Genomic DNA, 26,615 nt, shown 5'->3' on the forward strand with positions numbered 1-26,615 from the left:
TATTTTTGGGGTGGTTGATTTGATCTTTGTGGTCATAAGTCATTCATAACATACAAAATTAGTGCAGTAAAACTTGAGAGAAATCTTATTATTAATTTCAATATTACTTTATGTTACAAGCAAAGGAAAGTTATACTATTACATCCAACAATGATTTCTCAAATAATGACAAAATCGTGACAGCTTCTCGATCCACAATTCAATATATGCATCCATGACCCCGAAGTATTTATGCCTCCAATTCTTATTGAAGATAAGAAAGCCAACGACTCCCCAAAATCCCATAGCATATGACATTGCCACGAATGAGTAGAAAATCACATGATTGTCAAGAACCCCAGAAGTTTTCCCCTCATCTTTAGGAGGTTGTGAAGGGATGTCCAAGGAACAATTTCTTTTAAGTGGTGGGCCACATAGATATGGATTTCCCTCATAGCTATTCTCACTAAAAGTGAAAAATTGTCTCTCATAAGGAATGCTCCCTGATAGGTTATTGTATGCGACTAAGAAAACCTCAAGTGAATAGAGATGAGCTAATTCATAAGGGATTCTCCCCACCAACTTGTTATGAGAGAGATCCAAACTCTCCAAGTTTTCTAAGTCTTGAAATGATTGAGGGATATGGCCAGTTAGGAGGTTATTAGACAAATTTAATGAGCGAAGTTCTCCTAGGTCTCCTATTTGGAAAGGAATATCACCCGTCAATTGATTCAAGGACAAATCGATTCCGGTCATCAAGTTAAAAGGTAGGCCCTCGTAATAGTAAGTTACTCCCTTAGTGGTGAAAGAGGTCTTAGGCCTAGGATCAAAGAATGTTGTATTCAAAACAATACTGTGAAATTGGATTGGAGATTTTTTCTTCCACGAAGTAATGTTGTTGAGACAAGAAGGTATATTTCCGTAAAGAGAATTATTGGAGAGATCCAAGGTATTAATGTTACTTAGTTGGCACAATTGTATTGGAATGTGTGCTTGGAAGAAATTATTCCCTAGAAGAAGTGATGCCAATTTTGAGAAACTGAATAACCAACTTGGAATAGGGCCAGATAGGTTATTTTTTCTCATATCTAGAATCATCAAGTAGGGACTATTCAACAAGCTAGATGGGATTGTTCCTGTGAAGTTATTGTGGTTAACAAGTAAAACTTCTAGTTGTGTCAAGTTGGCATCTAGTGGCAGAAAGTTTCCTTGTAACCTATTACTTGATACACTTACGTAAGCCAGTGAAGTACAATTTTTGGTTAGTTGATGTGGCATTTCTCCTGAAAGATGGTTGTTAGATAGGTCTAATACGTCTAAGTCTGCCATTTCACCCATTGACAAAGGTATCCTACCTAGCAAAATATTTTTGGACAGGTTGAAGTAAGACAAATAAGGGAGAAGTGTACCAATGTTTGTAGGAAGTGACCCAGAGAGATTGTTTTCAGAGATATCTAGAAAAGAAACAAGTGAAGTGCTATGTGTAGACTTAGGAATTGAGCCTTGGAATAAGTTACCCCTCAATGACAAGGTTGTAAGCATTGTAGTATTGTACAATAGCCAAGATGGGATGAAACCTTTTAGGGAGCTATGATCCAAATGTAAAGTGGACAAGTAATGCTGATTAGAAATGAAGCTAGGAATGTCATGAGTGCTATGTTGGTTGAGCTTGGAATTTTCTATGTAAAGGTCAGTGAGTTGAAAAGTAGGAAACCAATGTGGGTATTCAGTTTCAACCTCTAATTGGACATTGTTTGAAAGGCGAACTTCTGAAAGCTTTGAGAGGTTGGCAAACATTGAAAATGAGAACACACCCATGAATTGATTATTTGAAATATCAAAAGTCTCTATCTTCGTTAGGTTGTTGAAAATGAATGAAGGAATCATCCCTGTAAAGTGGTTGTAAGAGAGATCAATCGATTGCAAGTAATGCATGTCTTTCATACAGGGATGAATAATACCCTCAATTGAATTGTTTTTGAGATTCAAGTTAAGTAGGTTCCTTAGTTTGCAAATCCCTGAAAAAATAAGACAAAACAGAAAGGATTAGGATAATAAAATTATTATTTTGTTTTTTATTTCAATTATAAAAAAGTCTGAAGGTTGAAGCGCCATTATTGAAATATGGGAGTGAGAATATCATTCCCCATTTTCTTTGTTAAATTTCGAGTTTATTTACAAAAAAACCAACTATCTGCTCTTCAAGATTCACAATGCCCTTGGGCTTTTAATATGTTTGAAACAAGCAGAGTTGAAAATCCGCAAAAGCCAATCAAATGCATCATCTTATCATTAAAATGACAGAGAAATGAAAGTGAAAACCAAAACTAGTTCACCCATCATTTAATTTGGATGAGAAAATACTATTTCCCCATACCTGTAGAGTTTCCAAATGGAAATATAAGACTATTCTCCGATAAATCCAATATTTCTAGGGAGGAAAGGTTGGTCAGACATGATGGAAGATTTTGATCTTCAAGATAGTTTTTGCTGAGGTCTAGAGTCGTGAGTCTCTTCAACCCACACAAACCTACAAGGAAAATTTCAAACATTTTATTTATTACCAAACCACAAAGACATTTTCCATACAAGGGAAAAAAACACAAATTTCTATATCACACCCCCTTGACCATATGAGTTGCCTCATGATGGTTCACCAGATCAACCATCTTGATCACACCCCCTTGACCCAATGTGGGACCTGACGTTGGCCACAAGCTTATTATAACCTCATCCACAAAGTCATATCACGTAGCTCATTATATTGGTTGCTTTCGTATTGTGTGTTGTTGGACGTTTTCTAAGTTAAGAGGTTAATAATTTTATTGGATAGCAAAAACGTTTCCATGTTTTAGACTTTCTAAAACTTGTAATACTATGTTTTAGAGTTGCTAAGTCCCTGATTGTTTAAGATTATTACAACCGATTGTGTGGACCAAACCGATTATTGGACTCAAATTTAAATGTAATTTTGAACCCAATAATTGGTTTGGAGCTGACAATCGGTTGTCATAATCTTAAACGAACAGGTCCTAAAACGTGTTGCCTTGCATATTAAAGCAACCTTTCTTTGTCTAAGCCCATTCTTTAAGTTTGGAAATGTTTTGGGAGGCAAGTTGACTCAAATAACTATTGCCAATATTGTGCCTAAAGATCCAAACGAAATTGGGCGTAATTTAGGAGTTTTATGGGAGCTCTTTGCCTATAAAAGAGTCTCTTGGTCCCTCTATCATCAACACATCAAGAGACTTTATTGAGAGAGAGAGAGAGAGAGAGAGAGAGAGAGAGAGAGAGAACTCACTTTGAGAGAGGTTTCCCATTAACCTAGGAGGGTTGAGAGGTAAGAGAAGGCAAAGGGGCGTTATCGAGTCGCTCCTGTGCTCGAAAAGTTACAAACATCGTCGGATTGCGTAGCGTGGAGAGTTGGCCAGGGCACAAGGTATATCTAAGTATCTAACCCATCTCATTAATTCGGATTTTTCTTTGTTTTTCAATGCCAAAGATCATAAGAGATCACTAAAGTTAATGTTTAGAATAACATATGTATCTGTGTCTGTGTGTCTTGTGTGTACGTGAGGTGTGTGTATTGAGAGATCCAAGGAAGATCGAAAGGGAGTGGGAATATCATTTCCCATTTCCTTTATTAAATTTCTAGTTCCTTAGCAAAAATCCTTCAGGTAACTGATTGTAAAAGAGATCAAGTGATTGCAAGTAATGCCCATACATGAATGTATATTGCCTTTGATTGAGTTTTGGAGACTCAAGCTAACTAAGTTCTTTAGTTTGCAAAGCCCTGCAAGAATAAGACAGAGAGAAATTGATCATGGAATTGGATATATAGTTCAGTATGGGAAAATACCTGATACAATTTAAAGTAATTGGCCATAAGCCTCTATCTCGCCAGCATCAAACCATGCAAGAAAATCTCGAATTAGCGGGATGCCCCGTACCTGTTGAGATGCCAATTGAGAAAGTAAAATTATTCCCTGATAAATCCAGATTTTCCATGGAGGAAAGGTTGCCTAGACATGATGGATGACTTTGATCATTAAGATAGTTGTTGCTGAGATATAAGGCCTTGAGTCTCTTCATGCCACATAAACCTACAAGAAAATCAAGAACAAATAAAATCTCTTAACCCACTTCATTTAGTATCAAATAACAATTTCCTTTCAATGTAAGGGAAAAAACAGAATTTTCTTTATCACTTATGGCATGTTTGGCAACCATGAAAAAGTATTTCATGGAATATTCGTAGGCCTAACTGTTGGATAGGGGCTGAGAAGGAAGGGAGGAGTCATGAGAGGGCATGAGTCTCACCATGGAGTATGAGAAATCTCTAAATACGGTGGGAAAAAAATACCCTACTTCATCTTGAGTTTTTTTTTTTCCTTTTTTTTTCTGAGTCTATATTTTCATTCTTCCCACTCCTATCCTTTCAAAGTCCCTCTGACTCTGCCCATCAGTCACAACACAACTTCTCCTTACTAATATTCAATGAAACATTTTTGGGATTTGCTAGGGACCATATGCGATGGTCTGCCACATGTCAGACCAGCCACAGAGGCTCACTTTTCAGCAGATTTTGTGATCATTTATGAGGTGGCTGGCCTGACATGCAACAGACCATCCGTGAAATGTCATTTTGCCATAGTCCCTAGCAAAACCCAACATTTTTTAATGGTTACCAAACATGCCCTAAGGCCTTGTTTGGATTGCAAGAAAAACATTTCTCATCAAAAAAAAGATTTCTTAAATTTTATTTTATTTTAAGTATTTAGAGGGAAATGATGTGATTATGACTTATTTATAAATCATAGGTTTTCTAGAAAAAACTTGAAGTTGAGGGGTTCAAGTTACTTTTTTTTATGTGCAATCAAACAACAGAAATTCAAGAAATTTTGGAGAAAAATTTTCTTTTCTAAAGTTTTCCGAAAAGTTCCTCCAATACAAACAGTGCCAGCCTAAACGATCACTTTCTAGGCCCACTTATACCCCTTGAATGCGATCAATTCTATTGATTCAACAAATGAAAGAACCTTACCTTTTCAGGGATTAAAGTATTGCACTGTATAGTTTGTGTTGAAAGTATAAATGATTAAATAATACCCTACCAGCTTAAGCTTTTGGAGTTATTGGTTGTTTCACATGGTATCAAAGCTATTGCCTCATGACAGGTCCTGGGTTCCAAACCCAACAATTCCTTGATATTTAAAAAAAATCTTGTGTACGGCCAACCCAAAAGAGGTGCCACATGTGCCATGTATATGGCTAATCCAAAAAAAGGGGCTAGGGTTAGAGAGAGTATTGAGGTATAAATGATTAAATAACACCGACTTTAACAGCTTAAGCTTTTGGAGTAATTGGTTGTTTCACATTTTGTAATTGTGAAACAACCAATTTCTAAATTGGATCATCTTTGTGAGAAATTTCTAAATTGGAACATCTACTCTTTTAGTTCTTACATTCTTCAACTGGTATTAAAAAAGAAATGAAATGGCAAAATGCAGAATCAATACCAGATAAGTTTCCTCTCAGATTATTCCCAGATAAGTTTAATTCTTCCAATGGAGAGAGAGTGCTCAATAGACATGTCGGAAGCGATTCATCACCAAGATTGTTGTAGTAAAGATCCAATCTTCGTAGTTTTGTCAAACCACATAAAGCTGTAAGAAGTAAGCAAATTATACACTTATGTTGTGAAAAAAATGTCATGTACAATTGGGAAAAAAATATGGGCATGCTTCGCAACCATGTAAAATTATTCCATGAACTAACATTGAGAGGAGTTGAAAAGGTGGAAAGGGGAGAGATATGCTCCATACAAATCGTAAACAAGAGTCATACAGATCATAAAAAAGAGTCAATTTCCATCCAAAGCATATATAAAAAAAAGACGGCCCAGTGCACGAGGCTCTCGCCATTGCGGGGTCTAGGGAGGGCTAGATGTATGTAGCCTTACCCCTGCTTTGCAAAGAGGCTGTTTCCATGACTTGAACCCAGAGCAGCCTTACCGTTGCGCCACGGCTCACCCTCCATATCAATAGAACATAATTCTATTAACTGGTACTCCACTAATTATTTATTTGAACATGTGAAGATGTTGCAGCCGTGCAACTCCAAATCAGCCCGGTCACAAATTCTATTATTTTCCTTTAGCAATCAAGTAAGACACTAGTATTTAGATTTTAGAAAGCATTGGAAGTTTGTTTTATTAGAAGACTAATATCTCTTTTAGTGGTTAGTTTTAGAATTTAAGAGTTTTCTCTCTAGTGTTAAGGTATGTGACATTGGAAAGATAGAAGTTTTTGGACGAAATGAATTTGAATTCACATTTTAAGACTTGAAAGAAGTTTTCTCCTCCTCCTCTTACGGTTTTGGGAAAACCGTAGACTAGTTGTATCTTGGTTTTGCTATCTTCTTTCTTTCTCTGCACTGCTTAGACAAAAGATGGTATACCTACAACTACAAATTGTTGAAGTATAAATGATTAAGTAACGCCAACTCTAATAGCTTAAGCCTTAGGAGTAAATGGTTGTTTCTCATGGCATCAGGGCTATTGCCTCACTGTATGTCAGGTTCAAAACCCACCAACTCCTTATTATTAAAAATCCACGTGTACGGCCAACCCAAAAAATTGGGACTATGCGTTAGGGGGAGTGTTGACGTATAAATGATTAAATAGCACCAACTCTAACATCTTAAACTCTTGGAGTAATTGGTTGTTTCACACAAATCATAATTTTATTTTTGTTAGGGCGGTTGTGTGCACGTGTGAGATGTGAATTTGAGAGATCCATGGCATGGCAGAGTTGATACCCGACAATGATTGGCTGCTTTCGTTTAGCATATTCAGCCCAAGTTTCAATATCTTTAAGCTTTTCATTTGTGTGAACCCTGCACAAAAGAAAAATGAAGAAGCAACACTGAGAGGGCTAGTTGGTGACCATTATAGATTTCTTCTTTTAAACAATAAAAATGTTAACTAAATCTTATATGGGATTTGGGATAAAAACTTTCATAATAAGACTAAAAATCTCATAAGCTGGTAATGAATGTTGAATACTTTCAAAATAAGACTGAAAACTTTCGTAATAAGCCTTGTGGTTGTTCTCTCCCGCAAAAGTGAGCTGTGAAATGGCTTTCCGCAAAATTATCTAGCAAATCCCATTTTTAATGTGTCCTTTGTCCATTATTGTTAGGTCATTTCTTTTCAAAAATTCAGGTAAAATACAGAGGTTTCATTCATCCATTTTGACTCCTTTTGAAAAGTAAGAAAGACCAGATTTGCTTAATCTCCATCAACATATTTGAATTCTCAAAGGCTCCATTTCTTTCAACATAAAATGGGTCTAAAACAAAGTTTACTCCCACTTTCTCACTTACTTTCTCACTTATAAATGGGCACAAATATTTCCTACACCCATTTTAGTGCAAGTTTTTTTACACCCATTTCACGTCGAAAGAAATAGAACATAATTAAAGGAAATATTTTCTAAAGAGCGCTTCTAGCAAAACAGGATTTCGTTTGGAAAATAAAGAAGATATCCCATGTGGTGACACATGTGCAAGAAGACAAGGAAGCGAGCTTGAATCCCCACGGAATGCCAAAAAAAAACACTGAAAGTGACCAAGTGCAACCAGTGTTGATTTTTGGGAATTCTGGTTGAGCTTTTACCGGGTTGAGCACATGTTGTGACACATGTGCTAGAAGACAAGGAAGTGAGCTCGAATCCCCACGGAATGCAAAAAAAAATACAAAAAAATAAACACTGAAAGTGACCAAATTTAGGGGTGCAACCCGTGTCGGTTTTTGGGAATTCAGGTTGAGCTTTTAACCATGAAATCAGGTCGGGTTTGGGTTGACCCTAATTCAGTTTTTAGAAAAAGCTCAACCAGACCCGACCCAAATTGTTGGTCAATTTCACTTTCTTCTTTATATTTCGAACGAAATCCTGTTTTGGAGGTGTTTTACTTATTTAAAATTAGACAAATTCAAGATTACCGTGCGGCATAACCCATCCACCGATATCATTCCATGTCAAATCTAACAACTCCAATTCCTTGAATTGGGCAAATAGAGTAGCATTTGGATACCATGTTCCAAGCGTGTCTCCCCTTGCAGAGGTAAGGTCCAGATTAACAACACGAGATGAAGAAGAAGCACACAATACACCATTCCATTGGCAACAATCCTCACCAACCCAATCCATAAAATGAAAAGATGAAGCATTATATGGATAGCTGATGGAGTGCTTCAGTTGTAAGAGAGCTTTTCTTTCTTGCTCCAAACATGCTTGAAACCCATAAAAGCAGCAACACACACTCACAGAGAACAACACCACTACAATTAAACCCCTCATACTTTTAACACCTTTATGTCCAAACTTCAAACTCCACACTAGAAGCGAACTTGCAATTGCCTTCCAAGCAATATATAGAGAGAGATATAGAGAGAGAAAGAAAGGCAAGCGGGGTCCAAATTCTAAAGTCTTCCTCATCCATCAAACACCAGTCAAGAAAATACTTCTATAACTTGCTACACACTCTCTGTAACCTTCGTGGTGTAAAAGGAGTGGCCGAGAGAAGAAAAGGGTAGGAATATGTCACTTCCCTAACGTGTGTAATGACTTCCGGGCAACCCTTGTATGGAATATTTTTTCATTCCACATTTGTTGCAAAATGAGAATGAGATGAAACCCACTTTTGTCCAATCTAGACAGTCACTGCATTGGATCTACAGTTCCTGACCATTCGGCCAGACCCTATAAATGGAATATCAAGGAAAGAGAGATAGAATTTGGTCTGTAATTGGGGGTAAAAATTGACACCTTATTGGTCACCACATGACTCAAAAGTCGATCTAGAAGCCAAAGAGAATGAAGATAATCTATCTGCAACGTGCTCCACACTCCACATGACCATTTCACACCAGGTTTCCACATAATTTCCGGGTTAAAAAAAAGGCTGGTGTGTAAACATAAATCTTGTTGATTACTTAAGGGCGAGTCATATATTCCACATGACCATCTCAATGGCTCTTCATTAAGTCTCTCACCATGACTCGAAGTCCCCCCATCTAGAAACCAAGGGTCAAGATAATCCGTCTACGGCGAGTTGGACACTCCACAAGCCATAAACTATTAAATTTTAATTGCTTATTTCACTCATTTAATATATAGGTCTCTTCGCATCACTCAAAGTCATTCGTAAAGGATCTAGAAGCCAAAGAGAAGAAGATAATCTATGTGCAACGTGCTACACACTCTACAAGACTAGGACTGTCAATCGGGCCGAGCTTGGGCGGGCCGGAGGTGCTCAAGCTCAGCCCATGTCTATACGACGGGCTTCGGGCTTGACTAAATTAGAAAATTTGCTTGCCCAAACTTAGCCCAAACTCAACAACGGGCTTCAGGCCGAGTTCGGGCTTGCCCATCACCTCTTATTTTCTGCACAAGAAAAGACTAAGGCAAGCACAGAAAAGCCAATTTCATAGAAAGCCATTAAACTTGTTGGCTTTGGCATGTGAGAAAAGCCACACCGATTGATTTTTTGCAAATTGTGTCTTATTCATTTAATAAATCTGAGGTCGAACTATAGCCTATAGGATATGAGGATCCAAACCGTTCATATGGAGTGGGCTGAAGAGGGGCAAAATAAAGAAAGAAAAAAAACCTATTTAATGTCGAACTATTGCCTGTAGGATATTAATGTTTTAGTAACCTATTTAATTAATATCTACTGATTTTTAAGGGCATAAAAATCTTGAAAATTATATAGTAAATATATTATCAGGCCCGAGCCTATAACGGGCTGGACGACCCTTGATCAAGCTCAGCCCAAATTAGAATTCGGGGTTCAACTTTTGACCAAGCTTGGTTTGGCTTGTTCTCATTTTAATTATGGGCGAGCTTCAAGCTTGCCCATCTCGATTGAGAGTCCTATAGAAGACCATTTCGGTCACTCAAACTACGTCTTCCAACTTATCTTCATTAGTAAAAGGTCCCTTTAGCTAGCATTTTGTGCATCCCATATTTTTTTGTTCAATTATACATAGTTTTTCAAATCTTGAATTTGAAGAAATTGATGAAAAGATTAGAGGGATTTTTATTTTTTTTTCAATTATACAGCTGTAAGGCCAGCCATGCCGTACATCTCAGAATGTTAGGCCACAAAGAAGTAGCATGCATAAGATGAGTGTAGCGGCGATGCGAATGCTCAAATGGATGTGCGGCCCACACAAGGTTAGATAGAATTAAAAATGAAGACATTCGTAAAAAGGTGGGGGTGGCACCAATTGAGGAGAAGATGAGAGAGCACTGCTTAAGATGGTTTGGACATATCAAACGTAGGCCTTTGGATGCTCCGATGAGAAGAGGTGACTCGTGCCAAATTAATGGAGTAAAAAGAGGTAGGGGCAGACCGAAAACAACTTGGGTAGAAACAGCGAGGAAAGACTTTATCGCTAGGAACATAACAATAAACATGACCTTGGATATGGTAGAATTGAAGAAAATGATCTACGTAGAAAAACCCAACTAGAACCAGGATTAATTTAGCCGACCCTAACTAGTTTGGGACAAAGGCTTTGTTGAGTTGAGTTGAGTTGAGTATTAGATATTTTGTTGGTAGTCGTCATTCATGGATGTATGAGACTATCTAGACAATTTTGCAAAACAACTTATGTGCCCTCTCGTTTTTTAGGAGAAAGAGAGAGAGAGTCTTCTTACTTGTGTGTGCTTGTTAAGGAGAGATATTTTCTTTTTGCTCCTTGCAAGAAAAATATTTCTATCGGGAATATTTTCTCAGGAGATTTGTTTCTTTCTACAATTTAGTGGTTCAATTGTATAAAAAAAAATGTGAGAAATCTTAGTGATATTTTTCCTTTCCAAACTTCTCCAGAAAATTCCTGCAATCCAAACAGGTTTAGGATTTTTTACATGCGGAAAAGTCCGTATTTATAGAAATAAAACAAAAATCCTACTTAGGATAAGTTTTATCCTTGAGACCCAGAAATTAATCTTAAAAAGAAGAGAGAGAAAAAAATAGCAATAACCCCCTACAGCAAAATCTGATCATTTTAAAAAAGAAACAACCACATTTACTGGTTTTCTGCTAAAATTGCTAGACGAGCTATTGTCCATATTCAAAGGAGAGAGAGAGAGAGATCTATTGGGTTTCTGCTAAGGCGAGACGGATTAGTGTCAAGATTCAAGGGGTTTTCTGGGTTTTGGTCTGTTTCAGAAACTTCACAAACAGTGGTGGAGCCAGGATTTATATATAAGGGGGGGCTGGGCCCATTTGCGTTGGGCCTATTAAGGAGCTTGGCCCAACTCAACAAGGGCAGCTGCCTCCCTTATGCTACATGTCGCTCCACCCCTGTTCACAAAGGCATACTCACTTGAGTTTCAGGGGTGAGAAAAACAGGATTGCTGAGAAGCCCAGCCAAATAGACAGAGAATGTTGGGCGACGGAAGGTAGGTCTGACCGTCGGGCGTGTTCACTTGAGGTGTTTGATCTGCATTAGTTTTGGAAGATGACTACAACAAATTGCTGTTTCCAGGCTTATAAATTTCACTAAGCTGTTAAACTCGAAAACGAGTTTGCTCACTTTCTATTAATAGAAACAATTCCATCCAATTACACAGCCCTTGATCTGATTTTGAACAAATTTTTATAGGTAACAATAGAAACAAGAGACATAGTATCATGCAAATTTCAGACAGAAAGCATTCTTAAACAAACAGCCCTTGTGATGTTTCAAAGTTCCTCATAGTCCAACACACTAAGTGCTATTCCCTGATGCTCATATCCTACCCACTACGAAACGTCTGATTACCACATATGAGCTACAATCCTTTATACACACAAGTATATGACATAATATTACATGGATGAAGAACATGATGAGAAAAGAAGCTGAAAGGAATTCAAGAAAACGGTCAAGAGGCAAAACCCAGAATCAATCCTCCACGAACCATGCATGCTTATGTATGTAACAATTATAAGTCCGTATTAGAACCCAATTCAAACCCACATCTACTATTTTTAGCTAGGGCAAGATGGCTGTTGCCTTAATCTGCTGTCCAGCTCTGCTCCACTATCTCCCGCACTCTTCGGTTGTACTCTCGCTTGTTCTCACTGAACATGCGAGCCGCCTCAGAATTCGCCGGCGAGTTTGGGTTCGGATCGCAGAGAAGGGACTGAAAAAAGAATATGAAACACCAGATTAGTGGAAACTACATAAAAATATGGGAAACCTTAGACCTAAAAGACAGCAAATAAATAGCTTTGAACATGCTTTGAGAAATGACCACACAAAAGTCGTTTATCTACAACTAACGAGTTTTCGAGTGACAAAATCAACATGTAAGAAAGATGAATGGGAACATCCACCTTTACAAGGTTATAGTTAGGTATATTTTTTATCAAATTATATTTCATGTAAGCAAATGTGCAAAACTGATGGCCAAATGAGAAATTAAAGTGAATAAATTCAAGAGTCCTTAGGTAACAGATTGTCAGAGTAGTCAGTCCTAACAAGACTATAGAATGGGTTTGCTTTCCTGATCAGTTTATGGAAGTACTACAACAAGAAAATAATTGAAGTAATAAAAAAATGATTAACACATCAACATATTCCATAGCTTATAGCAAGAACTTCAAACGCACAATGTTAATCAACCAGCTCAACTAGTAACTTTGTTTGGATTGTTCGTATTATGTTTCTTTTCGGGACAATTAATTATCAATTGCCCCGATTTCTATAAGTATAGCAACTTCCTTTAAACTTGCACTTGTTATTACTCATGAATTTGTTAAACTTGCACTTCTCTGTCATCTTTCAAAAAAATTACTCATGAACTTGTTGTTTCACTTTCCCTTCCATCTTCCTCTTCTAAAGAACTTATCTTTAGGCTTGTCGTTTTCTAACTAGGATGGCCCTGGAATTAGGGTTCCAGAGTTTTTCTCTTTAAGTCTTCTCTAAGCTTCAACACATAGCAATTAAGGAAAGATTTTTTGTAGTTATTTGCTAACTAGAAAAGTTAATGGTACTATTTTTTATGCATATAGAAATAATATCTGCACTCCCACATTTTTATCATGGCACTCTCACTCTGTTTAAACACTTTTATGCGAGGGTCAAACCTTCCAAGCTCTGTACACCATAAGTACTCCTGGAGGGGCTACTCCCTTAAACGCAAAGACAGCAACACTATCACAAGCGATGGCAACGGCGACATGGTCTGCATGGAGATGTTGCAAGCAAAGGATGCAGAAAAGCAAAGAGAAGGATGTGGAATGGCCAAAACACACACACACACACACACACACACACACACACACTCTCCAGCCTCCAAAAAAACCATATTTGATGGTTGGTTAAGTCAACTACATATACCTATGGGTGGACTCAATTTCATGCAGGATTTACATTCTAACCTTCTATTTGGGTGTTGTGTTGTCCACTAATAGTCTTACAATCATTCAAAAGTAAAGGCATGAAATTTTTTACATCAAATATAAGCCAAGTGGCACCATCCATGCTCTCCCCACGAAGAGGTGAGATAGTTTCACAACCAAGGACTGCAAAGGACTCTCTTTGGCAAAGACCCTTCTTCTAAAGTAGACACATAAGAGATATGGAACTCTCCCTCATGCGAGTATGTTATCAGAGAAGAGTGACATAAAACATAACACCTCTTTTAGATTTTGCTCTACTTAAAATTTCTAGGTAATCCTCCCTTTGAAGGAATCATGAGATTTAACTCGCGCAAGGTTCTTGTGAGGTTTGATTCTCAAAGAAAAATAATATATTATTAAAAAGGATGTAATTATGGATCTGTTTCAATGAAATGGAACAAACCCTCCACGAGGGCAAAGTTTGTTGTGTACGCTTCTTTGCCTACATTCTTATTCATTTATTTACTTATTTCCAGAATTTAAAGGGCATTGTTTAAAAACTCCCTGAGTCAATCATTGGTTCTCCCATGTCGACTCCTATTTTGCTCTATCAAGCAATGAAAAAGTCCTTTCCTGGGTATGGATCTTGAACCTTCTCCAAATTAAATGGCCTTCAATCTGCTCCGTACGGTGAGTACCCCGGATAATAGGATAACAAAAGAGATCTGTAAATGCTAAAGTATAATGCGGGATCTTGGTATGGGTCTACTAGTCATAGCTTGATATGCTATTAGTTCCATCGGAGATAGGCCGAGTCATTAAAAACTCGCCTAGTCTATCATCGAATATCTGAATCAACTCAGTTTTAACTTGGGTGAGTTCTTGACTGAGTACATGCTTTTAAACATTTTGTTAGAACCTGGGCAGATTGATATTGGTGCATAACAGTAGAGTATAAACAACAAACATGCAAACCACACGTATAGTGGTCCCTCAATTACTTTACATAGGCACATGCATCTAAAAAGGCATGAAGTTTTCATGTGTAGAATAGCATCAAAAGTAATCACACCCATATGAAGGCTCCGCTAAAATGCATAAGAATGCTTATTTCTCATTTGGACTATGGTTTCCAGCTCAATTAATACCATTAACGCTTACAATGCCTGGAGAAAAAATTGCTGACCTAATTTACTCCAATATCATAGCTTTTCTTCCATCAGATTACTTTGTTTAAGTTATCTACTACTATATAGCTAGAGAGAAAAGGAATTTCTTTTCTTTTTCCCTGAGATTTACACGTCAGCATTACTCTTTTACCATTAACCCCTTTGCTGATATCTAACATCTATCTCTATGAGAAATTATTTGAGGGTAAAATCGTAATCTACATACGAAAAGTACCGACCAAGGGTACCTGTCTATGACAATTACGAAAAAAAACTACCAAGAAGAGGTAAAGACATATGACAAAGACAAAAGAACTACTTGATTTTACTCATGCAGGACACTTGCAAAATATTGACGGATTCCGAGCACCTGAAGAGGAACAACATTTATGGAAACCTCTATCGATTGGAGGGCTAGGGTCAGCCTATATCGATTGGAGGGCTCGGATCAACCTATGGAAATGATTTTAAGGGCACAACCGATTGATGTTGTGTTCCATCACATGGACGGTTTGGATCAACCCATACATAACCTGCTATAGATCGGAGGGTTCGGATCAACCTATGAATATGATTTTTGGGGCACAACCTATGTAGGCAGTGGCCCATCTAATGGACGGTTTGGATCATCCTATGGTACGGGCCATACCGTACATTTTAATAAAGTTGGGAGTGCGATCATCAAAATACAGTGAGTAGTGCCATTATAAAATATGGTGGTGAGGACATTAGCACTATATATAATTTGAAACCATCGTTGTTACTTGGATGTTCCCACGCGGGTCGGGTTCAACCCGAACCCGACGAGTTCAAGCCGAATTTGGGTTGGCTCAGGTTAAGCTTTTTCGCAAATCGGGTTGGGTTGGGTTGGGAAAAATCAACCTGAATTGGAAATCAGGTCGGGTTGGGCTGGGCAACCCAACCCGACCCGAAACCCGAATTTGGGTTCCATCTGAAGAAGTTCTGTATATGTGTTTTTCTTTTTCAACATTCAAATAGACTCCACAGTCCACAATGGACGGTTTGGATAATCTTATGGTGCGTGCCATACCGTACTTTAATAAAGTGAGGAGTGTGATCATCAAAATATAGTAGTGCGGATAACATTTCCCTTTGTTAATTGTTAGTCCCTGTTTAGTTTGGATTTTGAGAACCGATTGTGAGTTAAAAACTGATTATTGGTGACTCATTATTGGTTCTCAAAATCCAAAACAACCCGGCTTGAGTTGAGGTGGTCAACAATTTGTACCATATCAAATCGGGTCAACCCGACCCAACCCAACCCGAATTGGAAATCAGGTTGGGTCGGGTTGAGGAAATTGCAAATCGGGTTGGGTCGGGTTGAACCCAGTAGGGTTGGAAATTGGGAACTACTTTTCCTTATTCACTATGTGCGGGTCAAATTACGGAAAGTTTGATATTACGAATGCGGACACCTGTAAAAATATTGACAAATTCTGGGCACCTTAAGATGAACAACAATTATCGAAACCTCTATAGATTGGAGGGCTCGGATCAGCCTATGGAAATTATTTTACGGGCACAACCTATTTATATTGTGTTCCATCACATCGACAGTTTAGATCAACCTATGATGTGGTATGTACAATTCTTTCTCGGTCCGTGCATCGCACGGGGTTGTTTGCTAGTAGATAGAATAAGCATATCTTGAGGGCAAAAAACTAAAATAAAAACTGAAAACCGATTTTATTTCTGCTGAATCTATAAAATTTACAGAAAATCACACCTGAATAGACGTCAGTATGGCTGCAACATCATAGATAGGACTCCACTGATTCTGTAAAATATCCAAGCAAATGCTCCCATCCGCATAGACTAAGTCAAATCATAAATGCATAGTTAGAGGGTAAAAGGAACATCTTGAATTCAGAGAAACAGTCCATATGCCTAAGTTGTAAGGTATGGAGTAAAACTAAAGCAAAAGAGTTTTCTCCACTATATGCACAATGAAATGCAATCAAAAGAAGACTATTTTTGTTATTTGAACAGCTGATAAAACTTTATAAAAAGGGAAGCATATACAATAAAGCAAGCCTGGCAAGGGCCAGAAAGGTAGATTGGATGGTTATAAGAATAGGCTTATTTGAACAGCTGATAACAATTTATAAAAAGGGAAGCATATACAATAAACCAAGATCTCAAGCAAGGGCCAGAAAGGTAGATTGGATGATAATATAAAGAATAGGCAAGCACACACACAACCAAAAAAAACCTCATGGTTTAAGTTTCAAACTTACTGTTTGGATGAAACATTCGTGAGACAAATCGAACAGTTGGAGGCTTATTAGGATAATCCTCTGAAAACTGCAGTGTCAACTTGAACGTACCTGAAGAATCTCGGAAAAAACAATAACTTAGATGCTAAACAAAGCAGTTGGAATTTAGACATGGCAAGGGAATAAAGGCAACAATTATAATCCTAAATGGCTTAAAATGTAGGTGTTGCTTTAGTAAAAACTAAGCTCCTTACATCCTTCCCAATATAGGAACACAAAAAATGCCCTCAACTGAAGAGCTAGGTTTTACCAATTCCTAACCCTCAACAAAAAGAGTAACATATGGTGAAAGCAGTTTGTAAAATTGAATTACTTCTAACCCACAACGAGGTTTCTTGGCAGGGAACACTTATAGCATATGGATATATCCACAGCCAGTCCTCATTGATTAACATTGATTACGAAGATGTATAAATGAAAAAATGCTACATTTGGAGACATCCCAAAATCACAATTGCTTGTTATTTTCTAGATTTGTGATTTTGTGACACCGCACTTAGTGCTTCATTACTCAAATTGCAAAATACGATCAAAATCATAATTCAAGACTTCCTCTCAGAGAAGAAATTTAGGGGAGGTGTCTTCACTTTCTATTCCTCTTCCCCGGAGCTCTTTCTCCCTCCCACTCATCATCTCCCCTCTTTCCCTAGGTTGCCAGCAGAAAATGAGGTAGTGAATCCTATACTTGGTGTTGATGAACAAAGGAACAAACTAAACTAACTGTGGAAAGGTTGGAGCTAAATAAAATTGGATCAGGAAAAGTCTGCTTAGGAGAAGATGGTATGAAATTTGATCTTTCGTATGATTTCTCAGCAGATGGAAACTCGATAAGATGATGGGAATTTTGATTTCTTAACTGGGTGTCCTCTCTTTCTTTTGTCCATAGCCAAGAGGGGGCATTATGATAGGAAAAAGAACAGGAAGAAGAGAAAGGCGAGCAAGAAAGGTGAGAGCGATAGCTTTCCACTAGCAAAGAAGGAGATAAAGTGTCCTCTGAATAACCCAAAACTAGAGAGCAGCTCCCCGCTGCTTTTCATTTTCTCCTCTATTCTTATCTTTCTGGAGCCAGCTTGCATATTTTAGGTTCAAGACCTTTTCCCATGTGGTCTTGTCCTCTTACCTTCTGGTAATGTTATAATTGGGCTGGTTTTGTTTTTGGTCCTGCTTGTCTTTTTCCTCTCCTTTTCAGAGGTTTTCCATCCTGTTCTCTATTCCTAGCTATGTCCTTCCCTTAACCCTTGGGAGTAGCCATGGCATTGTAGCCCTCTATTCGCAGCTTATTCAGATTAGAAGTTGAAAACAAAGCAGGACCCCATTATGCAAAAGAGAAATCAGCAATCCCCTATTTCTTCTTCCACACCGCCAAAGGGCTTTGCATAAAAGATTTTTTTTTCACTTTTCTATTTCATCAACTGAAACCAATAGATAAGTATTTTCAAGCCTTTCTCTTTGTTTTTTTATCTCTTTTGAATGGCTTCAAGCCTTTCTCTTTTAAAACTAGAAGAAAGTGATTTTTTTTTCTTGTTGAATTTTTTATGGTTCCTGGCCATGATCACCTCGTACTAAGGTTAGTCCATAAGAGCCCAAATCGCATTATGTAGGCCCATTGAAATTTTTAAACTTCCCACATGTGCGACCCACCACATAGTTTTCAAAGGTTTCGAAGTTGGTGGAGTCCCCATTCCTTAACATGCAGCCCATCACATTTTAAAGAATTCCAACCAGGCGAAGACCACCAAATGGTGCAAAATTTTCAAGAAGACCTCTCTCTCAATGTGGATCCCACCACAGGATACCGATCGTAATCAAACATGCTCAAGAAATAAATATAATCAAAATGCAGTTTAAGCAAGTCCACCAAACATCCCAGTACAACAATTATGTAATACCACAGTTCTTGGATGACGAAACTCGCTCTTTCAACTTTCAAGTCCTAATTAATCACAATTTTATAACACCCAAACATGGGCAAAACCAAGAATACAAGAATAATAAAAAAACAAAGGTATAAATTCGAGAGAGAGAGAGAGAGTATACAGCATCCAGTTCTTACAGTTCCGACCCTGTTTTGCTTCCTTTTGGTTTAATGATAATAAAGTTATAACTCAACACAACTAAGCCTTTGTCCCAAACTAGTTGGGGTCGGCTAATGAATCCTTTAGAAAATTTTCATGAAGAAGGTGAAAGAATCTGCCCGGCTCAAATTGACTAAGTCTAATCCTGACACTAGTTGGGTTCGTCTACATGGATCATTTTCTCCAATTCTCTCCTATCCAAGGTCATGTTCTCTGTTATGTTCCTAGCCATCAAGTCTTTCCTCATTGTTTCTACCCAAGTTGTTTTCGGTCTGCCCCTACCTCTTTTTACTCCATCAACTTGGCACGAGTCACTTCTTCTCACTGCAGCATCCAAAGGCCTACGTCGGATAAGCGGTGCTCTCTCATCTTCTCCTCAATTGGTGTCATGCCCAATTGATAATAAAGTTATAAAGAAAAGAAAATTACAAGGATAATGAACAAGGTGGTCAAACACCAAAAAGGAAATGCGCAATCCAATACATCTATGGTGAGAAAATAGTGATCTACAACTTTGGCCTCCCAACTCCCTCTTTGGTTAACAAATCTGACTCTGACCTCGCCTCACAACAAATATGATGGAAGAAAACATACCCTGATAAAGAAATATCAATAATCTCCTCAATAGGATCAGACAATTTTCAAAGGATACCCTTTCCGATTACAGGTCCAGTTTATGACTTTAGATGATTCAATTTCTAGCAGAAAGGTCCCTCAAAATTATCTAACAACATCCTTGTCCCCCAGAATTCTATCGATGCTAAAGAGAAAAAGTTAACAGAAAATGCTCCGCTAGAATTCCACTTCCAAAACTTGCAGTCCCACACAGATTCTTATGAACCAAGTATCCTCAAATGAAGAGAAAACCCTAGCTAAAAGCTTAGTTTCATGATCCTTAAGGTTTCAATAGAAATTAGATTCATATGCTATCCTAACCCCCCTCCCAGTTATATAAATCAATCACTTACTTTGACATTAAAGGTTTTAAATGTTAGTTTCAACATGCATGCCGGTCGCAACAGAAATGGAAACATGTCGGTTTCGGACAGACTTTAGTGTAAATCCTATAGATTCACAGAAGTTTACGGAAAAGCATTCAAATGATGGAAATTTAACATTGGAACATCAGGAGATACTAGAATAAGCACAAATGCACTCTTAGAATAAGCCCAAATGACTGATTATTGAACTCCGCATAATGGAGATCAACCAATTGGTGCCTCCCAAAAAAATCTAGAAAGCATGCATGCTATGATTTTATTCCTAGCCAGTGATTAAAGTATTTTCTCAAGCAAAGAACGAAAGAAATTATTCTTTATCCTCTTTCAAGATGCATCATTAGATCCATATTTTACTATTGACATCCAGTCAAAATCATCTCTAATTAATTTATATTTCAGCAACAGGTCTACAGACCATTTTCTTCCTCCCTTTTCAAACTGATGGAGTTTCCTATATGACCACCATACCACCCAAAGAACCATTTGCATCAACTTTAGCCCATTCACATTTGCACTCACCCTGAACAAATGTGATTACCAATGATCCAAATTTGGTTACAAATTAATTAGAAGATGGTTAAAAATTAGAGGTGAAAGTTGGGCTGAGCTTATGCTAAACACTTAATTAGATACGAACTGAATCTGACCCAATGAACCTGAAACCCAAGCTTTCATCTCTAGCAGACATACCACTAAACAAGAAAGATTTCAAGGAGGGAGCTAACCATAATTGGTACTGTTGAAGTACAAATGATTTAATAACACCAACTCTAACGGCATAAGCTATTGGAGTAATTGGTTGTTTCACATGGTATCAGAGCTATTGCCTCACCGCAGGTTCTAGGTTCAAAACCTCACAATCCTTGATATTAAGAAATCCACATGTGAGACCAACCCAAAAGTGGGGCCACATGTAAGGCCGACCCAAAAAAGAAGGGCCATACATTGTGTGTGTGTGTGGGTTTTTTTTTTTTAGAGGGTGGGGGGGTAACTAACACCAACTCTAGCGGCTTAAGCTTTTGGAATAACTGGTTATTTCACAGGTACATTTGATCACATTTTGAAGCTCAAGTGCAGTGAACATTGAACCATCTACTCAATGACTTGTTTTTCGTGCAGCAGCTTCAACTCTCATAGCACCAATTGAACCATTGAACCATTGAACCATTGAACCATCTACTCAATGACATTGTTTAAACATTGTGCCCAATTACAATTTTGACTTAAAAAAAAACTTGTAATCAAGCACCTTCCCCAGCATCACCAGTTATGCAAATACAAGCTTCTTCATTTTAAATCAAGGAAAACTGCTAGTACTTTCAAAAAATCAATTATATGTCCCTTGCTAAAATGCTATGCCCAAGTTAACCAAGAAATTACCAACAATATTTAACACAAGTAAATTGAGAATGCATTCAATTCCTTGGCAAAAAGCAAGAGTTTCCATAAAGAAGGTTCAGAATTCATAATATTTTCAGCATCAAGCATATACATAAAGCAGGAGTTCCACCTCTCCAACCCATTCCTGCCTTATAAACAAGGTCTGCTCTGACTACAGCAGTCATTAGAATACTAGATTGCCGTTCAAAATTGAGAATATCACTATGCGAGGACTCATTGTCCCTCACAAGAGCCCCAATTCTCCAGCCCATTAAAGATATATAGCCAAGGTCCTCTATGACCACAAAAAAATTCTTTGGATTGATGTGCACATCCAGAATATCACTACACTAGGGCTTTTTGTTCGCCACCAAATTACTCCAAGTACCATGTACTAACCAAATTACAAAACCTATTCATAATAGAGGCTTTTATCTTTGAATTTGCAACTTGACTCCAGCTCCATAAACTGAAATTGTTAACATAGCAAAAACAAAGCCAATGAATTGAAAGGAGATTCTTAAATTTCCTCTCAACATCTATGAAATGACTACACCGATTCTAAGAGCAAGCATCACAGTTCCTCTCCAAAATAAGGGCAGTAAAGAAATTAATCCTTGTTGTGAAGCTGGAGTTGTGCTACTCCTCTTAAGTAATAATACTAATACCAATCAAACATAATAGTGAAGCGAAACACTTTCTAGTCTCAGCATTAAGAGCATTACTCTAAAGAAATGGAAAAATGTAGAAAGTAAACTTGATTTATAAGCAAATTGCTCCAAGATTTCTTTAGTTGCCTGATAGTTGCAGTTAGCAAGAGTTTTAAATCTAAGGTGCTCTCTTGTTTTCCGAATCAATGAAAAGCTTGGAAACAAAAATCCATAATTCCTGTCAAAATTCATTAATTAGCACCAGCAAGGAATCACATTTAATTCTTCTTGGAAGTCATAAAGAAGATAAAATCCCATTATATACTAAGTACAAACAGAACAATTTCACACTTCTCTGAATCCATAATCACTGTTTGCATATTAAGTAAGCCAAGAACAAAGAATATAATTGAAGCAAATCAGAAAAAAAAATCCTAGAAACCAAAAATAAAAAACCTAGTCAGATTTATCATGCCCTAGCTAGCAAAAGAAGACCAATTGAACCCTAAAATATCAATCGAACATACCCAACCTCACAACCAAAACCATTAACCCATTTCCAATCTAATAACCCATTGCTAATAATGAAATTTCACAACCATAAACAACAAAACCTAAAGCGCACTCTAATCTTAACAAAGAAAACAACAACAACACATCCGCAGGCATTAACAATCAGACCCAAAAGACATATCTAAATCAAACAAGAAGAAAAAAATAACAAAAAATAAAATTCACAACCATGAACGACGAAACCCTAAACCCATTTCTAATCTCTCAAGGGAAAACAATATCTTATATTACATGGGAAAACGAAATGCCCAAAACATAGAATTCAATCAAAACAACCAAAACCCATCACAATTTCTAATCCAACAATACAAAAAGAAAACCTAACAAAATTAACCATCATAAACAACACAAAACCAAAAAAACCAATAAAGATAATAAAAATTCAAGAGGCAGAATCTGCTCACCACCATCCCAAGGCGTATCATCCGGTCTGCAAATCAAAACCAAACCAAAACAAACCCATCAAAACTAATATCTCCAAAACCAATAAAACCCTAAATTCCAAAAGAAAAGAAAAAACCCTTTACTCAAGAAAAAAAAAATTACCCAAAAATTACAGCATTCCATAGCATGATATTATTATCCTGCGGTGCACCGCTGATCCCGGCCGGCGGATCTTGCTGCAATCTCTTGAAATCCCTCATCAGCCTCTTTCTCGCCGGTGTCGACATCGCAAAATTCTCAGTTTCCTTCGGAAATTTACAGTTTCCGAATGGAAAATAGAAAAGAAAAGAGGGATCAGAAAATCTAGGGTTTTTTTCTCCTTCTCTTTTTATCTTCTTTGTGGAAACTTAGAAGAAAGAAGAGGGAATTGTGAGAGAGAGATTTGGAAGATCTAGAGAAGACCTAATACAAGGAATCTTTCAATCTCTATTTCCCTGCAAAAAAACAACTCGCCAGAACAGGGGATTTTTTTTTTTTTTGGGGGCTTATATATAATATTAGGAAAGTGTTTCTAGTTGGCCGGCCGATTAGAGATCATTCTCTAGTCCGCCACCCAAAAACACATGGGTCCCACATATTTGGGTGATGCAAAGCATTCATTTGATGGGCCATGACATAAAGGCGGTGTCCACAAGAAATTAGCTTCATAGGATCATTCCAACCCTATGATTTGTGGAGCTTAAAATGGACGGCTATAAACCGCTACAAATCTGTCCATTTTTTAACTCCACAAATCGAAATGTTAAGAAGATCCTATGAAACTGAATTTTTGTGGACATCCTATCTATGATGAGGCCTATCAAATGAATGCTTTAGATCACCACAAAATATGTGGGACCCATGTGTTTTTGGGTGGCAGACTAGAGAATGATCTCTAGTCGGCCGGACTAGAAACACTTTTCTCATATAATATATACACGTCGGATTTCCCAATTAATTTCAGTATTTTTAATATGTCACTGATATTGGCACTACCGTGTTTTGATAACTGAGCTAACTCGCCTTGTTTTTTATTATTTAACAGTTGTCCAAGGTTATTGCAATTTCCAAAAAGTTCTGAGAAGCCTATTTAAAAAGAGGAAAGTGTCTCTAGTCTCTCCCCTAGATAAGCTTATCTACTCCTCCCTTTTAAAAAACACAGTGGGCCCACGCTGTTTGGATGATCCAAAGCATTCATTTGATAGGTCCTAACATAGATAGGGTGTGCCCAAAAAATCAGCACCAAAGGGTCATCCTAGAACTTCATTTTGTTGGGCATACCGTGTCCAAAATGGACGCATATAAACGTGGACGTTTATATGTGTCAATTCTGGGTACCACAAGGCACCACAAAACGAAGTTCTAGGATGACCCTTTGGTGCTGATTTTTTGGGCACACCCTATCTATGTTAGGACCTATCAAATGAATGCTTTGGATCATCCAAACAGCGTGGGCCCACTGTGTTTTTTTAAAGGGAGGAGTAGATAAGCTTATCTAGGGGAGAGACTAGAGACACTTTCCTCATTTAAAAAAGTAAGACAAGGTGAGTGAGTTCGTGCAATTATCAAAACATGGTAGTGTCAATATAAGTATCCCCAAGCATGGGTAGACGTGGAACACTCTCATTGATTGACTGTTCATCACGTGGTGGGCCGCTATATAGTAATAGATAGATATGTACATTTGTTAGAATATGTGAGATCTCACCATTGGATTGAGTTGAAATAAACCATTAGATCATCTTAGTGGTAGATTAGGCAAGTGGGTTAAATGAGTTAACCTAGCTAGATTAGGCAACTTGATTAAATTAATAATTAGGTTAGATTAGAGTATTGTATTCTTATCTTTTTCCATATGTTTATCATGTAAGTGATTGGTTTTCTTTGCGAGTTATCCAAGATTGGGCTACATAGGTTGTTGACATGACCCAACGTTGGAAGTCGCAAGCATTGAGTAATCTCTAATTGGGCTACAAGCTCATTCAATGTTCCCCTTTTGTAATTTGTAGGATCAATTACTGTTACGTGTCAAAGAGTTGCATTATTGACGTAAAAATGTCACTTGTTGAGAAAAACGAATAAATGCTGTTTTATAAAAAATCAAAATTCTAGGACCAAAATGCCCCTCAGTACATTTATTCTGCTTCCCTTCTTCTTTTCACAGTTTTACTTTTACCCTGTTTTTAACCTAGTTGAAGTGCTTCTTCTCCGGCGAAACCTACTCTTTTCTCCGGCAATACGTAAGAAGGTAAGCCTGAAATCTCATTCTCCCTCTCTCTCTCTTTATATTTCTATTTTTTGTTTCAAAACTCCATCTAACATCATCTCTCTCTCTCTCTCTCTCTCTCTCTCTCTCTCTCTCTCTCTCTCTCTCTCTCTCTCTCTCTCTCTCTCTCATTTTTTAGGGTATTCAAAGGTTTTTTTTGCTTGAAATGCACAAAATTAGACCCATCAGCCTTCTGCCTCGTCAAATCTTTCTCAAAAAGGGTTTCGAGATCTCCCTCTCTTCTTCTCAACGCAAAAACAGGTACTCGAAGCCAAAACAGGATATTCGAAGCCAAAATTTACTTGGTCGAAGCAAAAAATTACTTGGTCGAAGTGAAAAATGTGTTTCCTGTAACATTCGCCGTTGTGTTTTTCGCTTCGACTAAAGTTTTTTAGGCTTCGAATAACTGGTTTTTTTGCTTCGACTAACATGTTTTTGGTTGCGACTAAAACTTTTAAATTCCAGTAACATTTGGAACTTTTTTCGTCTTTAACTAATATATTTTAGCTTCGAGAAATATTTTTTGGCTTCGACTATCATTTTTTTTGGCTTCGACTATATTTTTTTGGATTCGACTATCATTTTTGGCTTGGAGTAACTTTTTTTTTGCTTCAATTAGCATTTTTTGGGCTTCGACTATCATTTTTGCCTAACTTACATTTTTCTTCGAGTACCATTTTGGCTTCCACTACGCTTTTGCCTAGTGAAAGCTCTTTGGGCAACTGATTTTGGCTACAGCCACTAGAAAAGGGGAAATACTTACAAGGATAATGAGATTTTGGATATTTGGAGGAAGAAAAAGAAAATGAGAAAGGGGCGTCTCTAGAGAACTCTTTCTAATCTCTCAAGACAAATGAGCATATGCCGGAGAAATGAAGATGTTTCGCCGGAGAAGAAGGCTTTATCGCCGGAGAAGATAAAGTGTAAAAACAAAGAAAAGAAAGATAAAGTAAGGTTAGGGGTATTTTCGTCCTAAAATGTTCTTTTTTAATAAAGTAGCATTTGTTAGTGTTTTTTCAAAACTCAACATTTTCTTGTCATTTTTTCAACTCTCCAGCATGCAACAGTAATTGATCCTAATTTGTAATCATGAGAATTTATATGATGGGTGTCCGTGAAAACACGTGAAGTCTGAAAAAAGTAGGTACGGCCCACTTTTTTCGATGATCCAAACTGTTCATCTCCAAACTATTCATATGTTTGAGCACAATGTAAATGGGTTGTGCCTCAAAAATATTTCCATAGAATGATCCTAACTCTCCGATCTGTGGAAGATTCCATATGCTCTGTTTGGTTGCTGGGTTTTTTTTGTTCCCAGGATTTATGTGGGTAAAGGTTTAGTGGTCACATCAGCTTTTTCTTGCTGACATCAGCAAAATCTTGTCTTGAAAAGGGTGT

General features: G+C 37.5%; 2 protein-coding genes across 2 annotated transcripts; both read right to left on the minus strand.

Moving 5' to 3' along the window:
- Positions 1 to 58: 58 nt before the first annotated feature.
- Positions 59 to 8,398, minus strand: LOC143887567 (uncharacterized). The gene is made up of 7 exons (XM_077391646.1): positions 7,985 to 8,398; positions 6,799 to 6,876; positions 5,499 to 5,645; positions 3,930 to 4,082; positions 3,704 to 3,772; positions 2,357 to 2,509; positions 59 to 1,997 (listed from the first exon to the last, which is right to left on the minus strand). Exons 1-7 carry the CDS (start codon positions 8,340 to 8,342, stop codon positions 139 to 141), a joined length of 2,817 nt encoding a protein of 938 aa, XP_077247761.1. The 5' UTR covers positions 8,343 to 8,398; the 3' UTR covers positions 59 to 138.
- A 3,288-nt stretch (positions 8,399 to 11,686) lies between these two features.
- Positions 11,687 to 23,448, minus strand: LOC143881494 (ubiquitin-conjugating enzyme E2 2). Its single transcript, XM_077384589.1, has 5 exons — positions 23,075 to 23,448; positions 22,933 to 22,958; positions 16,811 to 16,900; positions 16,300 to 16,388; positions 11,687 to 12,182 (listed from the first exon to the last, which is right to left on the minus strand). Exons 1-5 carry the CDS (start codon positions 23,197 to 23,199, stop codon positions 12,054 to 12,056), a joined length of 459 nt encoding a protein of 152 aa, XP_077240704.1. The 5' UTR covers positions 23,200 to 23,448; the 3' UTR covers positions 11,687 to 12,053.
- Positions 23,449 to 26,615: the final 3,167 nt, after the last annotated feature.

This window comes from Tasmannia lanceolata, unplaced genomic scaffold (genome assembly GCF_043159265.1).
Source record: "Tasmannia lanceolata isolate RefF3 unplaced genomic scaffold, GAP_Taslan_0.1 ptg000002l, whole genome shotgun sequence".
NCBI lineage: Eukaryota > Viridiplantae > Streptophyta > Magnoliopsida > Canellales > Winteraceae > Tasmannia > Tasmannia lanceolata.

Excerpts from the sequence above, each read along its gene's own strand:
- LOC143887567 (XM_077391646.1), bottom strand. The coding sequence starts at position 8,342 with ATGAGGGGTTTAATTGTAGTGGTGTTGTTCTCTGTGAGTGTGTGTTGC. Across the intron at positions 4,083-5,498 it reads TCTGAGAGGAAACTTATCTG|GTTTATGTGGCATGAAGAGA; the intron begins GTATTGATTCTG and ends ATTTTCTTGTAG. Across the intron at positions 1,998-2,356 it reads TCCATTTGGAAACTCTACAG|GGATTTGCAAACTAAGGAAC; the intron begins GTATGGGGAAAT and ends TTATTTTTTCAG.
- LOC143881494 (XM_077384589.1), bottom strand. The coding sequence starts at position 23,199 with ATGTCGACACCGGCGAGAAAGAGGCTGATGAGGGATTTCAAGAGATTG. Across the intron at positions 22,959-23,074 it reads TGGAATGCTGTAATTTTTGG|ACCGGATGATACGCCTTGGG; the intron begins GTAATTTTTTTT and ends TTTGATTTGCAG. Across the intron at positions 16,901-22,932 it reads TGATACGCCTTGGGATGGTG|GTACGTTCAAGTTGACACTG; the intron begins GTGAGCAGATTC and ends GAGATTCTTCAG.